Source organism: Accipiter gentilis, chromosome 9, assembly GCF_929443795.1.
Source record: "Accipiter gentilis chromosome 9, bAccGen1.1, whole genome shotgun sequence".
NCBI classification, from domain to species: domain Eukaryota; kingdom Metazoa; phylum Chordata; class Aves; order Accipitriformes; family Accipitridae; genus Astur; species Astur gentilis.
In genome coordinates, this window is record NC_064888.1 from 22942354 (window position 1) to 22961619 (window position 19266).

The 19266-nt window shown below is 43.3% G+C and overlaps 1 protein-coding gene across 1 annotated transcript in view; it reads right to left on the bottom strand.

Annotated features, from left to right (window-relative positions):
* Nucleotides 1–1630: 1630 nt before the first annotated feature.
* ANTXRL (ANTXR like) overlaps nt 1631–19266 on the bottom strand; it is a 58807-nt gene continuing 41171 nt past the window's right edge. Inside the window, exon 18 of the mRNA XM_049810812.1 lies at nt 1631–2069. Coding sequence (XP_049666769.1) covers nt 1839–2069 — 231 coding nt within the window. The 3' untranslated portion in view covers nt 1631–1838. The remainder of the gene's footprint in view (nt 2070–19266) is intronic.

Sequence of the window (19266 nt, forward strand, 5' to 3'; positions counted from 1 at the left end):
TGGCACCCACAACTGTGATTCCACTACCTGCACCAATATACATGAGGTAAGAGCATAACTCAAGAGAGCAGAACAGTGCAAGAGGAGAAAGAGGCTCTGTGGTTCTTCTGAGTTTCTTTGACAGCCTCAGCTGCGTACACACGGCACATCACAGTGATCAGCACAGACCGATGAGAGCTTGGTATGGTGTTCTGCAAGTGGGACTTCCACTGGAAATAGTAAGCCTGATTTCTACTTGTACCAGTGCAACTTTTATATGCCTGTAACAACTGCACGAAGAAGCCTTACATCTGGAGTAACCACACAACAAAATTAGTGTTTTATCTTGGACTTATGTGCCAATAACTACTGTGATGTGCTACACACCCACACCTACGCACAGATGGCGAGATCGGTATATGTCATAATGCAACATTAAACATAATTTCTACAACTATTCTAATAACACAGCCAGTGCCAAAGAGAACCAGCGTAGGGATTTGTAGCCACCCTCTCCAATATAATATGATAGTTGTGGAGAAAAAGCAAGCTCAGGTGTTATTTTGATTTACTAGGGAATGATCTGGGCACAACCCTCTCAGGTATTGCTTAGTGAACACTATTCATGGGCTGTCCCGCAGTCCCGCGTCATAAATTCCCACCTCTGTGTGGGTGCTCACATCACTTTGGTGACAGACAGTACTGAGGTCATGGGCGAGCAGTCACAATGTTTGAGAAATCCTGTAGCCAAACATTATTTAAAACAGGGATAAAAGCTCATACTGACACTTCATACCATGCCTCTCAACCACAGGTAGACTGCAAGGTTATGTATTAGTAGGATCTGGGCTGTCTATAGAAAGAGCTACTCAGAGGAATTCGTGTTTCATTCACAAGAGGATCTAGTTCTGCTTGGCAGTAAGACCAAAAGGAAATTTATCTAATTAAGTAGCAATGGAATCAGTCCCTCAATGCTGCTGATATAAATAACACATGCTGTTTGCATATTACAGCATTCATGTTCAGATTGCATGTACATTTGCTCCATTTTGGACCATGTTTTCTGTAAATGAAAACTAAACATCTAGCCAAAACGTTTTCCTCAAAATTCCTCTGAACTTTGGACAAATCTGAACCCAGGTCTTATTCAAGGTTTGGATTTCTAGAACCAGTATCTGGCCTTCAGTGGCTATCCTATGCAACCAAGTCTAAACATATGCAGAGATGGCAGGCTCAAAACTGATTTTCTCAGGAGAAAAAGATAATACTGCTGCTAGATTATTGGCACATAGTCTCATCTTACCTCATTATTGTTATAGCCTTCTTATAAACTTTCTGGGAAATTCCACCTGCAGAACCAAAGGCAGAAAGTTATCTTTGCAATTATTGTTCCATATTAACATCTGGATGCAGTACTGTTGGGGAAAAGAAAGCAAATTCCTCAATGAACTATGTTTAACCAACTTGCAGGTGGCAGCTATCAAAACAACTGATGCACGTGTACCGGCTAAAGTTATTAATGAATGATCTGACATACCAAGTCAGACAAATGTCATATGTAAATAGATCTTCAAATGTATACATACAAAAGCTGATACTGTATCTAGATGATCACTTTGGTTTGTTTCTATACCCCATAGCTCTGAATCTATCCACTGAATGTTTACGCAGCACGTGTGGTATAAATATATTCATACACTAAAATTGACACTTGGCAATTTTTCTTTTTTTTTTTTCCTTTCTTCTTTTTTTGCTGACCAGCAACAAATTCTGATATCTTTAACTGTAAACCAATACTCAATAAATATGCCGTGTTCAGCAAAGAGACATTGTTTTGTCGATCAGGCTTTTGCTGCACTTTAAGCCATGGGCTGCGGGGGTGGGCGCGAAGGAGGAGGTCCAGGAGGGGCTCGGGATGGGGGTGGTCCAGGAGGTGGCTGTCTGGAAGGGGGCTGCAGAGACACAGGAGGAGAAGGATTCCTTGGAGCATTGTTGAGAGGAACATCGTTGCGCCGCGGCAGCTTCGGTGGTGGGCTGTAAGGGGCAGAGGTTCCATCTGATTTCACCCGAGTGAAGTTTATGCATCTTCCCTAGAGGTACAGAAAAAATTGTTATTCACAAAAAGCAGGTGTTTTGACTCATCAGCAGCTAGGCAAAGGGGCAGAAGGGCCAGGCTGCACTTAGAGATCTTCATCCAGTACCATTCACTGGGTCCTCAACATGACGTTCAGACCATGCTGTACTAAAGGTACAAACCAATGCTTTCCTTGGGTTTCAGAGCTCCTGCCTACAGAGAATAGCCTAGGACTGGTTTAAACCAAAAGGGACCCCAGTGTGACTTTGCTACATGTGCCCTCTGCTCTGCTACTAGAGACATACAGAACATGCCTAAAGTCACAGTTCCACCAAAGTCATGCCTGCCTTCGTGAGATCCCCGACTGACAAAGCTGTGCTTGAATAAAAACTCAGCAGAGACAGGATTATATCAGAGGAACAACCTTAGCAAAGACACCACCTGTAGCTTTCCTTTTCACAGTGATACTAGCCTAGCTGGTGTCCATGCTTTGAACACTACACTGGGATAGTACATCTGTCTTCTGTGTGTAGATGTGGCTGCCCTCACAAACACCAACAAGGTGTGGGACTTGCACAGAGGGCTCTCCAAAGGGTGTGTTTTCAGAAAGGATGTGGGATGCAGGCAGGCAGCACCTGATGGGACAACTGTGGATGGAGATTTTAAAATGGGAGTAGCTGGAGTTTGAAAAAACAGCAAGCACTGGGGATGTCTGAGTCAACTAGGGGCTAAATGCAAATGCGTCAGGGTTTCCTTTAGCCAAAACAAAGCTTTGTATAGGTTCCCACTAACCAAGTTCCAGATGGAGAGACAGACAGACCCCAAAGACCACCTAGCCTTTCCTGTGGAGAGGACCCAGAGGCTCCTGGGCACTTCAAAACCTACATGGCAACCTCAGTCAGACACCAAGATCTCTGCTGTCTGCTGTACTTGTTCTTCCCCACAACCCCTAAACTTTTTTACAAACTGCACCACTATTTCTGCGAAGGCCTCATGAAATCCTGCAGACACAACCTTGTGTGAGAAGATGCAACACTTGGCATTGCTCTCTCCACGTCCTCACCTAGGAAGGTGGGAGGAGATGCTTATGCAAGAACCCAGCTGTCACAAGCTTGGCAGAAGCCTGCACCTGGAAGTCAAAAAGGCCTCTCATCATCATGTACTAAGGCTGGAGATGAAGACTGCCTGAAAACGCAGGAGTGACACTGCCAACAGCCCATTTACAGGAGCTGGGATGTGGATTCCAAATAAGTAACTGTGGGCTGGAAAGTACCCATCCCATCAGTGATGAACTCCATTTGCCAGCACCTTTTCCTTTACACAGCAGGCTTGTTTTGTTCCATGTAAGTTTTGTTTCATTAGGCAATCAGCCTAATGAAAACAGCCTCTATAGTTTAGCACAGAGGAGAATGCTACCTGTTTCTCTCTTTTCAAGGCAAAGACTAGCTGAGGGGAAAGGAAAAAAACCTGTTTGGTTTGTTTAGAAAATATCTGTCCTAGAAGGCATCTTCCCTCCATTGTTTTGAAAGACCCACAGAGCCATGATGCTGATGACAGCCAGAGGTTTAGGTTGCATGCTAGAATCAACAAACCAAATTCAGCTCAAGGTTATGCCAACATCCCCCAAGCACAATTCAGAAGGACTCGAGATTTAGAAGAGCTTATCTCAGAGCTAAGTAGCTGTAGATCATGATCCCAACAGCTACCAATGGCTGTGACAACAGAGGAATACAAGAAGCCACACCAGTGACAACAGATCACTGCTAAGTCAGTGCTGCCTGGAAACTCTGAAGGTGTTTAGGGAATGGGCTGAGTTTCTGTGGCAACTCCAAAAAACACAATTTCCCCTGGAATCCAAGCAAAAGCCATTGCAGCCGAATCACAACTACCTGATTTGTCAAGTGACTTCCAATGCCTGCACCTTTGTTCACAAGTCTATGGCTTCTCTGAGGAAAGGCAAGCAGCGTATCAAGAGAAGCTTGTATAAGCTCCAGAGAGCTCAGAAAATGATTCAACAAATGTACTAACACCCAAAGTGTACCACCCTACTACTTATTTGGATTGGATAGCTTCAAGAGCTCAGCTGCAGCCAAGAGTTGTTTGAATGGGCGTGTTGTTGCCTGTACATGAGACATACTCAGTAGTTCTCAGTCCCAGCTTTCACCATCACAATTCACCACTACACTTAAACAACAGCATCAATAAGTAGGACAAAATCCCCTTTCTAAAAATCCAGGCTTGTTACAGCAGACTTTGGTTATGAACAGGTTCAAGGCAATACTACACTGGGGCCAGAGCCTTTGCATGGAGGCAAAGGCCAAAAGCCAAGGTCTTGGTTACTTCTGCAACAAAGATAAACTTTTGGATCAAAAAAACCAAGTCAATGCTTTACTCTATCACAGAACTCAAGTCCCCACCAGCATTGCAGCAAGCAGCCATCCTTGTCAGCTATTTGTCTTCTGCTGTGCTCCGCTATATTCAGAGCACACTTGGAAATTCAGCAATATTTACTGCCATGCAATGAATGTTACAGATATATTTAACAGCTGTACTGCAAATACATTTAAGAAAACACAACCTTGATATTTATAAAGTTATGAATTTAGAACAGCTAAATAATCACCCAGGACAAAAAAAAAGGGGGGAAAAAAAGTCAGAGGTATTCAGATGAGATGCACCATATGGGTAGGGAAAAAATTAAGAACAGAACAATCTCCCTCATAGTAAATGCAAAGCTGCAAACCCAACACTAGTGCTTTTGCCTACAAGCCTTTCCTGCCTCTCTGTTGTCTCCCTCCCAAACATCAATTCCAAATATATTCATAGTCTATAATCAAAGGGGATCCCATAAATCTGTTTGCATTACTTTCACTTCAGTTAAAGTGATAGGCGACATCAAACTGCTGCCAGTTTCTGCCACACTCACTGATTTGTCAGACAGATGGGTAATTTAAAGGCCATGCGCCGCATTGTGTCATGAAAAATACGGTTGGATTGGGAGAGTCTGACAGATAGAGGCTTGGATGATCGATGTATGTATTGTGACACTTCCTCACAAAAGATTATCAGTGTTAGTCTACAATTTCATATATCAAAGACTTCTGGTGAATACTGGAGCAAATCCTCCTGAGCACTTCAAGCAGTCACTGACAAAATGAAGCTGAACTCTTACTCTTAGCCAGTGTTAGGATTAACAGCCAAAAGGGAAAGGGAGGAACAAATGATAATAAATCACAAATCATAGTTTGGACTTATCAAGTGTATTTCATCAAAGGATTTCTAGGTTGAAGAATTAAGCCCTCCACTCATCACACTTTCCTAATGACAGAGTGTCACAGCTATTCTACCCAACATGCACATCCATCTGGGGTTAGTTTATAAAAAAATCCATAATGTTTCTCAAATAAACATGCTAACCACAGGGTTTTTAATATTCTATGTTTGAAAGGATTAAGTAATTTCCTCTCCAAAGGCATATAAAGGCTTTTAAACCACAGAGAACACGGACAGAAATCAGGCATGCTGCACAGTCACCTATGCTCTCCCTGCACAGAGGATTAACAGGGGTTAAGGGCCACCAACACTTTAGTAGTGATAACAGCATTTTTCTTCCAGAAGCATGGTATACACTAATTTTAGGGAAGGTGTCAGAGTTGCAAGGTGCAGTAATACCATGATGATCTCAGGCACAACAGCTGTCGGTAGCTGCTTTATTGTTTTCTAGGAAGCAGATGATCTGCATAAATCCAGTTCTGTCTGGTTTCAGCCCTGCTCCCAGTACAGCATCCCTCAGACGGTGCGACCCGCACCGCATACTGTCATTCAGGCACCAACTGAAGGTCAGCAATGCGCCATATGGAGTTACGCCCTTACTTCAGCTCACATCTGCACAGTCTTCCTAATGCACAATTATTTTGCCTCCCCATATGTCCATCCACTTGTTAGGCTCTTGTTATGCTGCTTGCCAAATTGGCTTTTCAAAAAGTACAAATACTGAAGCAGCGGGATCTGCCCTTGTCCCGACTCCAGCTTTTATCCCAGTGTAACAATCACATGTGCAATTCAGGCACTTTGTACTTCTAGGCAATGCCTCCTCGACCACCTAGGATGTGTTTTTGTGTGTGGTTTAAGGGAGGGAAGGAAGAGAGGAACCTCTTGAAAGCCACTGCATCTTGTTTCTATGCTACTTTAATCATAGCGCTCAGTACATCATTCCTCAGCGCGTGTTCCCCCAAAATCTTAAAGCTACTACTCAGCCAGTTTTCAACAGAAAGGAACAACTGTTAAAAGGATCCAGGCAATTCAAAGAGTGCCATAGGCAAGTCTCTTCACCCATGATTCTAAGAGCACTTCAGCTAAAAGAATTTAAAAAACCTGCCCCATCTGCCAATAGCCATCCCTCTTCTCTGTCCATTTTAATACATGCATTGGTGTTTATTTAACAAAAATCAAATCCAGTTTAATCTCTGTGCATGCCAGAGAGTTTGCATACACAAAAGCATGTCTGTTTCTTATTTTTAGCTGCATTAGTTGACCTAATAAAAGATACCCTTCCCGTTACAAATTTTGCTTGAGTTTTCATTAACTCTTGGTTTTGCTCATGGAGTCTCAGTGCTGCAATTCTGACTAGCAGAGGAGGGTACCTGACTGAGGAAGAGTTGGCTTCACTTAATTGTTTACTGAAATTTCTTGGTCTTTGACTTTGTAAGAATATGATACTTGCCTTTATGTTTTAGAATGGGTTAAAATAAAATCATTCCTTTCAAGTTTGAGCACAGCAATCTAAAACACTGGACCACCAAATTAAAAAAAAGAAAAGTAGTTCCCAGTCAAAAGTGTTACATTTAGGATGCTGAAATCTGAAATGAACATAATTTCCTTGGACTCAAATGAGTAGTCACCCTTCTCCCCAGTTTTGTTTACAGATGTTACTGGGATGACTCTACCAGCTTGCTATGGATGTGGCTCATCAGCAGGTAGATTCACTTCCTAAATATCTATCTGTAGTTCAGTGTAAAAGTGGAGCTCTAAAACTCAGAAGAATAGATTCAGGTTTTATGCTACCAACAAAACCCCAAAAGCGAGCATCTACAAAAAGTCAGAATCACTTTAGCATAGTAAAGGTTTTGATCCACACACCCAGAAAACAATGGGATATATACCTTTAAAATAGTTGACTTTTGCAAAATATGAATCTTGAAAAAATTAGAGGACAAGGTAATCCCTGTCCTCTAATAAAGAACAGAAGTGTTCTAGCAGAAACAACAGCACCAAGTATCAGAAAAAAGCAACAGTATGGGAAACTTGTTTAGCAAATGTATTTATGAATGAGGTAGGTTATGCATACAATAATTTTATAAAGAGCTGAACCGAGGTGGTACAGAGTTCCCACTATTCAAGTTCCCTGGGCAAGTGTCAGGATTAGCAGCTGGCTCCTCAGGAGCCAGGATCTATGTGCATCAGCCTTTGCCAAAAGCTTCCTCATACTGCACTGCTTCATGCTGCCTGTGCGCTGAACATGTCACAGCTCATTAAAACCTTCATGGATTTCCTGGGAATTGCACTGATTACCCTGCAGCATACAGGCTAGAAATTAGTGAGCCACTGAAACAGTTTGTCACGTAAAACCTAAGCCTGCCTGGTTTTCAGGCATATTCACATAACTTTTACTAACTCCTACTCTTACATTTGGGACTCAGATACCGTTTTCATGTTGAAAAATAAAGTATTGAAAATGTCAGAGATTTCCATATCAGCAGTTTGGTAGCTGATCATGCTTTCAGATCAAGAAATATGCAATTTATAATTAATTTCTAATTATATTATTTAACAATTACATTTTAATAATCACCATTAATTATACTGTGGTTATTGCATTAACCATTAACAATTAATTTATTAACTTGTAATTAATTTTTACATATAGCCACTTTAAGTTATTAGGTCTAAAATCAAAACATTAAATATCATCAACATATAATACTTGTTTACATGAGAATCTGACTCTTTAAATATCTTCCAGTTTAATAAGTCCTCTCTTGTCAGTAACAATTTTCTGGGGATCTATTTGGCAACTCAGCACTGATGCCTAAGATGATGGTAATCCAAAACTATGAACACATAAGAGAAAATGGGGTTGACTGAAGAGAGGAGGATTTTAAAAGTAAGGTCCAGTAAAGTGGCAGTATCCAACAATGAGAATATAATTATTATTTTCTTTAGTGCTGCTTTTAAAAAGGAGAATCAGTTCAGCCCATTCTGTATCCAATGTATTATCTGGCCTCTTTATAAGTAAACTCGTATCACTTCTGCTCCCTCCTTCTACGATGGAGTTATTATGGGGGAGGGAAATCACTGCATTGTGGATTGTGAATCCCTCATGTTCTAACAGTGAGGACCCTATAACGGCCTTCGGTACATCAGATAAATTCAAATCGAAAATTACAAAATGATGAATGCAAATGTGCAAGGATGCCCCAAGCAGCAGCAGCAAACTCTGTTCACAGCACAGCGTGAGCAAGGTAGTGCTGCCAAGAGGTGTAACCTCCTGGGGTCACTCAATGTGCTTCACACCACAGAAGGAGTTAGACTGCGCTTTAAGATGTGGGAGGTAACACAACTTTGAACAGGACACATGTCCTGACCCAGGAAGGGGCAGTGATACTTACAAGCAGCCGAGGCACATGTGGATCCTTCATGCAGTACACAAAGACATTTATAAGCCACTTTTGTGCCTTTTCTCTTACTTTTTAGCAACCAAACTAAACCAACCACAAGCCCCAGTCACTGGCTCACTGGGGCAGCACCAGGGAGACACAGCACAGAAAGTTAATAATCCCTGCTTCAGAAACTGATGCCCGAGTCAGAAATAAGAAGAGAGCTGCATATGGGCCGGGACCAGAGCACACAGTGACAGTGAGACACAGGTAAGCAATGCCTTGGGCTACTGACACATTCAAGAGTAAAAGCTGTTGGCTTAGCTGAGGCATGGCCCAGACAAGAGGTGAGATGCCCGAGCCCCTCTCACAGGGGCAAAGGGGGACCGGCCTTTCTTTCTAAAGGGGCTGGGAGAAGAAATCCTTCAGAAGCCCAGTACGCCCTCAGACACCCTGGCTATGGGAGCCAAATAGCTGAGAAAGTAGGATTTAGGGGGCGGGGATGGGAGGAGAGAGCCCAGGAGCTCTTCTTTTGACACCAAGTGTGAGATAGCCCCGTCGAGGGGGCCGAGTGGGTAGGTTGCCAGAACAAAGTCACAAACAGGGCCATGGCATGCACCGCACATAACAGTGGCAATGAAAGTCATCTTTCAGTTCACTTGGTGGCCAAGGGAAAAGTTGACAACAACCAAAAGTCTTCATTTTTCAGGTAAAATAAATATGTCAAAATAAGTTTTGCTTGGGCTTGAAACACATTATGTTGTCCAATTCAGAACATCTTTTCTTTGAGTTTTGGACAGAAAGGTGTTTCAAAACAAAAACTGAAAAAAATTAAGACTTTTTCAAGGGTATTTTTTCCACTTCAGCTAATTCCACTAACATGCAAAGATATTTACAGACCATCTAAAGAAGCAGTTTTTAGCCAAAACAAAGAGAGTCATGTGGAAAATGGTGTCCATATCTACTAGGGGATTAAGATAGGAACTGTTTTGTATTAAGAGTAATAGCTGCAGTATCCCAGGATACTGTAAGTTCGTTAATCAGAATATTGAGAGTTGGAATACAATCATGTACTGATGGGTTCCCAAGACACACATGTTGGCAGACACTGCTCCCCAGTTCACAGTCCCAACTGTGCATGGCACTGCTTGAAACTAGGGACGGGTCCTCTTGGAGCAGTCTATTCAGTTAGTTTGAAGACCAGTGCAGGAATACACTAAAGAGAAGTGGGCTACTTCCAATTTACCCCTGGAGAAACCAGCCAATAATGAGGAATCTGAGGAAGGAATGGCTCAGCCAGGGAAACTGGCCTTTTAAGCTAGGACCAGGACCCCTCAGCAAAATAAACTTTGTGCTGAACACATCCCCACTATCCAGCTCTCACATGCCTGATACCACTTTTCCAGCTTAGGCACACAAGAAAAGCAACATGGAGACATGGAGTAGGGGACATGGAGAACCCATGCCAGTACTGAAGACAGGGATATTAAAATAATTTGCATCACACTCCATTCAGCAGAGAGCTGCTGTTGTTTCCAGCCCTGCCTTAGCAGGAAAATGCAGCAATGGGCTACAGCCACCTCCTGAAAGAATGGCCAGAGTCACAAGATATCTTGCAGGAATGCACAAAACATCACATGTCTTGGACCTTGCTGAGGTTGTGGCTGAAGTAACGCACAGTGCAGATCCACAACAAAGCCTATTGATTCCGAGCCCTAAAAAAGCTGAAGTGGCAAAGGGAACAGAAAAGGATAACACTGGGCATAATCAAAGTTAAGGTCTATCTGGCATAATTTGTATTCAGTACCGATCTCAAAGTACAGTCACACCAGACCAAATCCCACCCAAACATGAGAGAAATATCTTAACCTAAAACTGCACTCACAACACACAATTTACTGCCTTCCTCTTTTCTGACAGCTTTTATGGATGAGGCTCCCAGAGTGGAGGAAGTGAGGAGAGCCACTGTCAGGTCATGTCATCTACCCAAGGTTATGCAGCAGCTTCAGGGGGAAGAAAAAAACAAAAAAGAGGAAAAAAAAGCATTTACAAGTTCAGGACTCATGACTCACATCCCTTGTTTTAACCACAGCACCACACATTTCCACACTTGAATGCTGACCAGACTAGAATGTGGTTCAGGAAAAAAAAAACCAAAACAAACAGTGGTTGGTTTGCAAAAGATTTTTCTTTTTCCTTTGGCATTTTCAGGGAAAAGGAGATTGCATTTGTCCATCACCTAGAATGGGGAGGGCTTTGGAGCATAGCAACAAGAGCAACACACATTTGCTGGGTGCAACAGGCTCAACCTTGAGGTATTGGTGGCTTTCTGGGAGGAGCAAATTAGGCCCCAAAAGGCCCCAAACTGGTCTTGCTCAAACTGTAATTAAGTATCATTGTGCTTTCCAGGGTGAATTATTTGATTGTCTCTGCAGGAGCAAGCTGGGATTATGGCATGCACAGAGGAAGAGCACAATGTGCTTTACCCACCTAGGGTATAGGATAATGCTGGAGACTCAGAGACATTTCTGGTAAAAATGGTTATTATTTTTCCTTGCCTCAGCCAAAAAATGTAAGATCCTGGCCCACCACACAGACAGGCTGCCTCTTTGTTTACGGTCTGGAAAAAGATACAAGTATTCCCAACCCATCTCTGGGTAACTGGTCCTTAAATGGCTCTGCTGCTACCTAAAGCAAGTGGATGGTAAACCCACAGCTCCCAGGTCCTCTGTGCTTAGTTCATAAGGATTTTCTTCTCCTGGGATGAGACTCATACAGTTCATTGTCAATGCTGGCATATTTCCAAAGCACAGAAAACCTCTCCTTCCCCAGAAGCTCCTATGTTAAGTTGGATGGAAAAGCAACTTGGGACAAAACCACCTTATTATTTCTAGGAATGAACACACCAGGGAAGCAACTCAAGTACCAAAGTCCTAACACGGAACTCTCCTTCCCATTTCAGGTATGCTATAGAGACCTAACACTCTATGCAAAAATATGCCTGCCAAGTTCCCCCTATGCAGCTTGACCAGTCTGTTAGGTACCAGCGCTGCATTTTGAAGTTGGTCTTTTCCATGAGCATCCCATTGCCACCTTTCTCATACAAACTCTGTTATACACCATGGTCTCAACTTACCAGAGACAGTGGCCTGTCTCCCCCCAAAAAAACAGGTGCACCTCTCATTTTTCAAAGCTCTGCTCCACTCAGTGCCTGGCCTTTAGCATTGCAAGAAGGGACACTGCTCTTGGTATGCTTTGCTTCAAAGTTTCTGTATATCCCACTCCTTAAGAGTTATCAGCCAGTGAAGACTGAGGCACCTACTTGGGTAATTACGTTCCCTAGAAGAAACCCAATAAGGAGGGGAAAAGAAGGGATATGTTCACATGCCAAAAAAAAAAAAAAAAGAAAAAAAAAAGGCAGAAAGATCTTAAAAAGCTGCAGAAAACACCAGTGTTGCTGCAAAGAGCGCTAAGTGTTTGCAGTCTTGCTGTTCCAGGAACAGTTCCTAACTGAGACTAAAACTGGTATATGAAATCGGAGGATTTTATTATGTTCAAAGCAAGATTAAGTTTAAGATTAAGTTTTAACAGACATAGCTCATAAGCTCTTCAGGTTGTATAGTATCTTTGTGTTACTTGTACAACAGCAGACACAGTGATTTGGGTTTTCTTCTGGTACCACAACATGAACCACAGTAGTTTAAACAAGAACAGAAGCATCCAGAACTACAGCTCCTCTGTACAAAGTAATGATGCAATACCTTTTGATTTTTAGTTATCCCTCTGTACAATAATCTTAGTATGAATAATAGTATTAATACATTATCTTACACAGTGTTTTCTATTTCTAGAGCTCAAACACCTTCAGAGGAAGGTCACAGCATTACTCATTCTGCATATGGGGAAATGGATTCCTACAGAAGTAGAAGTATGTAAGCAGAGGGCTAAGGAAGGCTGGGTAATTTCCAAACTGTTACCCAACTCAGAAGACAATGAGGGATGCACGGCTCCTAGAAATCCAACTGAAACAAGGTAACATGGGGTTCAGCATTCATCCAGGGGTGCTGCCAAGAAACAGATAAACATATTGGCCGCAGCATATCTGTTCATCTGCATGTGCGAATTGTGGATCTGTACATGTAGTCCTAGTAAGAAACTGCATGTGCATCTGTGTACTTGTCTTCTCAAAACAGATGTACCTTCAGTTGTAGGCTTCCTCCTAAGCCCTGGGATAGTCACCTGACTCCAAGCTAGGCATGCATAGCTTAAACACACTGTACTCCACACACTGTACTCCAAGTAGGATTGTGGAGCATCAATGAAGTGCTGCCTGGAAAAATGTGATAATGACACACAAGAGCCTATTCCCCTCAAGGCAGACATGTCAGAGTTGCAGATAAAAAGGGACTAAGTCAGCAGTTCTTATCCCAAAGTCATGTTCCCTATAAAAAATCTGAGAATCAGACCTGATGAACCTGTTCCTTTACCATAAATATCAAAGAAATATCAAAGTGGTACACATGCTGTAAAAGTAGCAGAAGACCCTCCCGTCTATGTAACGGAGTCCATTTATGAAGTGCTCAAAGTGCTGTTAGGAACATGGTCTCACCCTCCTAAAATGTACTGTTCATCTCATTAATCACTGCGGAACTACAGCACAACAGAAGTGAAGTAACTTACATCAGCTACATCCAGGGTCTCTGAAGTCAACTCTCAGTGTCTTAACCACAAGGCCAATCCTTTTTCATCCCGTTGTGTGCTAAGTGGCACCAGCCCTGGGATTTGTACCCATCCTTCAGAAAAGCCTCTTGTGGTTGTTGTTACTGAGTGTGCCTCTGGCTCCCAAAGATGTGGACAGATGGCTAGTTACACCCAGGGACAGACAGGCAGCATCTATCCCCAAAGCTTATTTGTGAATTCTTCTTCCACATCAGAAATAACATGATCCTGGCACAAGTGAGAGGTAATGCCAGTATGTGGGCTTCTTGCAGGACAGGAAATTCATTAGTCACTGATTACATGTTTCCAGCTGCAGTGCTCAGCACATCCTGGGAACTGTGCATTAGGATATTGGTCCCACGCCAGGGAGGTTCCCCCCCTCCCCATGCCATGCCTGCTACAGAAGGAATGAGCCTTACAGATGCTGGTGTTCTTTGCAAAAAGGAAAAAAAGAAGTAAAACAGGAGCTACATGTGTAACATTTTCACTGAAAGTGACAAAGTGAGATCACTTACTGTGGCAGGCGGTGTCCCTGTCTCTTTAACTTTTCAGAACCTTGTGAAGGTAACTGGGTCCAGAAAGGTTAAGCAAAGGGAGAAAAACCCCAGAACCAGGCAGCGGTCATTGATGAATACAGTCTGAAGGACCTCAGTGCTGCTTTTCCAGCAGTCCCCGTAGCTCTGCCAATTACTACTTTGGCAATTACAACACCTCTCCAAGCAAGTGTCAGGAAAGCCTACTAAAGGCCATCACTCAGTCTTGAAAAGAAGTAATTAGAATGAGCTCTAACTAGCACTGGTACTTGGGCAGCTAGCATGGCGTGACAGGCAGGCGCTGCCATCCCCATTGGCTGCATTCAAACTGCTGACCACCTATAGGTAGCAGCCAGAAAGTAATTATTAGTAATCAATAATCCATAGGTTTGGTGTCCCACCATTCATCTGAGGAGTCCCAAGTGCCTGGCAAGACTTAACTAAACCTCACAGCTGTAACGAACGTAAATACTGTGTTCTCATGATTATTTTGCAGTTGGGAAAACTAAGGCAAATAGATGTCATGGTCAGCATTACAAGGAATCACTCAAAATTTGAGTGTAGTCAGACCTTCTGAGCTTTAATAAGCCTATCAGCTTAAGAGTGATCACTTAGGAAGGGATACACAGAATAAGGAACACAAATACTCCTGTTCTTATTTCAGAGGCTGGTGTTTAAAATACCAGCTGCTGTGCCTTGCCCAAAGCCACATAGTAACTCAATGGTGAGAATGTGAAAGGACCCAGAAGTCCTGGCTTCCAAAATGACCAGCAGCTCATAGTTTGTGAAATTTTTGGCTGCACAGCAGCCTTTTTACCTTCAGTTTTATGGAAGGAAGAAGGAAAAAAGGCTTTCAGATTTTTGTACAATAGCCTGCTTCTAGTCCCTTTCCCCTGGAATGGGCTTTGCACGTGCAAACCACAGGGTAGTACTGCTAAAGCACTGCTTTTTGTAAGTCAAGTCCCGTGAGTATGCAAGGGTGATGGTGACAGCAAAATCCAGTGTACACTCTCACTCTCTAGTGCAGGTAATTTCCATTGACAAAAATGAGATCACTTTCTCAAGCTTTAAAGTAAACAAGAGCAATTCTGCCTGGGGGGAAAAATGTCGTCTTTTTTTCAGTTGAGGTTTTCGGTAAACCGAGCCTCTGAGAATTTCCTGTGACAGTATGTGCTGAAATGCAAAAAGGAATGGATTTGCTGAAAGCAGCAACTAAGCAGACCATTTGAAAGCAGCATCTCACCTTCCCCTCTGCACATATTGGGGCTTTTAATGTTTACTTGCTGGCCTTGGTAACAGCCCCACTTTTGATCTATGAGGCCAGGGGGAAAAGCTTGAAAGTTCCCTTTTGCAGAGACTGCTGACAACCTGCCCCGCCAGCTACTGTGGTTTCTATGAGATACTTCAAGATAGCCAGACATTAATATTTCCCAAACTCTAATGTTCATAGCAGCCCCCTGCAAGCTCAGAACCAAGCTCAGGAGGACACCAACAGTAGCGGGTAAGTCCTCAAGGCAGCCCAAATATCTTGAGCAACACATAGCTCACCAGGCTGTGTGGCCACTCTGACATGCTCTTTGTTGCTGGATGAGCAGTGTCCCTGCCTCAGAGCTGTCAACCCCTTTCTTGGGCCAAAAGAGTGACTGCTGGTCCTTTAAGCCCCAAATTTCCGGGGAAGGAAGGGAAGAATAGCAGCCTCGCTCTAAGGGATCCATCACTGCAGCAGTAGCAAAAATGCCTACGAAGGCTTCACCTTTGTACATTACTGTGAGGAGAAAAGCCCAGCAATCCACAGCAGAGCCGCTAGCCCTTTTTCATCGCTTTGTTCCTCTGCTGATGCTGAGAGCTCAGCAAAAAGCTATCCCACAAATAGCAGCCTATCTGCTAATGATGGGGTAGAGCTAAGCGTGTTTATCCCTTGCTGTCCCATTCTGGTGCAACAGAAGCTCCTGCTAGCAGTGACCTGGAGAAGTCAAGTGAGTGGGGTCCTGTGACCCTTTACTGAGATACTTGGCAAACGAATAACCAATTTCAGCAGCGCTGCTGTGACATGACATTTAACGGAGACCAAGAGGAGGAGCTGTCTTCAGAGCCAAGCCAAACAGCTCGTGGTCACAGCTCCCAGGAGAAGGGGGATCAGAGCTTGTGCTTGGCTGATTTTCGTTAAATAAGCAGTTCCGAAAAGTGCCTGTGATTTTCACAGCCAGTCCTTTTAGTACAATCCTGCCTAATACTGATGGGTCAGTCATCCCGAGATCCTTTTCTTGATAAGTCCATGGAAGGCATAAGCCAGGGCAAGGGAGCTCTCAGGAGCCTCAGCCAGCTCTGCAGCAAGGCCATAACCCAGGGCATGCTGCTACCAGCAGCTCAGTTCCTGCAGCATGCGAGGAACAGAGGAAGGAGGCTGGTCACCAGCCCGTTGCTCCCAGAGGGCAGGACTGCGGAGCACCAGTCTGTCTCATCAAGGGGAGGTGCAGGGAAACACAGACTGAGAGTGCCAGGAAAGGAAGAAACCACAAAAGGAAATGGAAGGGAATGTCTAGGGGAGGAGTCCAAGGGCGGCACAGGTAAGGAAAATACCAGGTGGTTTGGGAAAGGCAACAGGATCATGATGAAGGAAGAAATGAGGATGGACGGACAGCAGCCCTGGCCACCCAGAGCAAAGGACAACAAAGTCCCTTGCAGCAGTCAGCCCTGTATTCCTGCACACATGCTTCAGCCTGAATTTCCAATGCAAGGCTCTCACACGCACTCTGGAATGGGCTTCACCGCATGAAGACTCAAAAAAATACAAACAGTGCCATTTTTAACTTCACTTTGTGATTGGAGTGGGGGAGAAGTTCGGCTCTGAAAACCTGAGGTAGCAATACTGCCTTCACTGTATGGTTTGCAGAGCCAAGAAAGAGGGCTGTGTTGTGCAGGAAGATGCTGAACAGCTCTGAAAAATGTCTAACAGACTTTTGCTTCTCTGTGACAAAACCAGATACATTGGTGAATATACCCAAAACTTTAGCATATTTTGTTTTCCACCAAAACTATCACAAAGAGTTTTTCTACAGGTATTTTTCAGATTTTTGGGGGAGAAAAGCTCCCAAACCACAGTACTTATTTTCAAATGATAACAGAAATTGTATTTTTTAAAAGAGCTTTTAAAGAATGGTTTAATGCCAAAAAATTCTCCTTTGCCATCTTCCCCCTGTCCCAAAAGCCTTGTGAAAACTATTTTTCTCCCTGTACTGTGGATGTTCTCTTCTCTGTAATTATTATTTTCATTATGCAGAAAAAAATGTTTTGCTGTAACTTCTCCCAATGGCTGCAAAAAGCGAACGTATGCCCAAGTGAAGCAATAAAAATGGAAAATGAAAACTTTTTTTTTTTCCCAATGGATGTAAACTGTGAAACAGAAATTTGGAAAATGTAACTTCAGTGAGTTATCTTGTTCCAGTGGGAAACAACCTATATCTCTGGTAATCCCTGAAAATGTAAAGTTAACAATTTGACTGATTCTGGGTAATTCAAAGATAGGAATCTTCTGAGTTATGAATCCAAATGCCATTCCCAAAACAGAGTTAAATTGTGTTCCTTTCGCTTTCTGAACTCCAAGTTTTCCTGAACAGCCAAGACTGCTATGAAATTACCTTAAAATCAAAGAAAAAAAGGCAAACTTAAAAACCCAAAGAACTCTTCCCCCTGCCCCCGCCCAGTCCCTCAAAACCCTACAAAGCAACGCAATGCCTCTCTCCAAGATCACCACACAGTCACTGGGCTCTGGATGGCAGAGTCTGGAAGAACACCATGCACTGAGGCATGTCAGGCTGCACTTTCATGTCTACCCAACAGTAAACAAAATCCATTGACTGCTACTGCTGTCAGCACACCTGTACAGGAGTCACCTTGAACCTGCCTGGGCTGGGTCGATCAGAGCTGTGGGCTTGCTCCTGCGGCTGCCAGGCTCCTCCAGCTCTGCACAGCCAGAGCTCCAGGCTCTCCATGCTGCCAGTCACTCCTAGCACTGACTCCATCTCCCCATTCTTCAGCCACAAAGTAAGTGTGTGCATGTGTGTAGGCTCATATATACTTATATGTACACACATGTATATTTATACACTTCCTCCCCACCAAAAGCCTAACTCACAAGGAGCCAATTCTCCACCGAGGGATTGCTACTGGAAAAGTCAACCAAACAATAAATAACCTTGTTCTTTTCTGTGCTAGCTTTCTCCATGAAATACAGGCCTGTGATATCCTTTATTTTATTAATTTTTTATTTTTTTTTTTTAAACAGCAGAAGGATGTCTAGTCATTTTCTTGTTTCGCCTTCAATATTCTTCAGCTTTAGTTAATTTCACAGGCCAGGGAACAGAGATGATCCTATTCTTCCACTGAATCTGGCTCAATAGGATTCTTTCCACCCTATTTCCCAGATGTACGTTTGATTTTTCTAATGTTCTCCCAGATACAATAATCCTTCAGCTCGCTCTGTTTTACATTGCCTCTTTTGAGCCCCTCATCCTCCCTGCAAGCAGAGCTGGAAGGCAAGGAACTGAGGATCCCTGTTCAGAGCCAGCCCCCTGCCTGTTTCTTGACCGTGCAGGCTAACAGGAGCTCTGTTGTGCTCTGCACCCATAGAAACGTACCAACCGAGTGGATAGATTCATATTATACAATGTTAGTGCTATCAAAATACAGCTGGGCCTAAAGAGCCTATTCAGAAGCTCTAGATCGTGCTTAAAAAGTAAATAAGGTGTCTCAAGCACAGCTGCCTTGAAAATGCAGCTTAGTGCAACAGTTAAGGCCACTTTACAAAGTAGCATAGGAAGCTGAGTTTGTTCTCTTGGTTTCCTTATGCACCAAAAGAAAAATGGAAAAGACTAAACTTTAAATGCTGAAGCTGTATGTTTAGTCAATAACTAGACAAATGCCATAATGGTATTTTGCCAAAAGCCAGAGCGATGCAATTTATTTGCCCTAGATTATGCAAATTAGGGCTACTTTCAAAGTCTGTTATTAGGTGTGAAAGTCACCCAGGCAAACAAGCCCAGCACAAGGGCCTCTGCACCATTCCTACCCCAGAAAAGCACTTTATGGCCCCTACTGCTGTAACTCTACAACACCTTCCCCTGAGAACAAAGGTGATACAAATGTATGGACTCTGGCCAGAGAAGGGCCACAGAGAGGAGAAAGATGCTGTCATCTCTGCTCAGCCCTCGTGTTTCAAAGTGCCACTGCACAAAGCCAGATCTGGAGGTGCAACAGCCCAAAGCAGCAGCACTCAATTCTTATGGAGTTGTCCCCCCAGAATAAC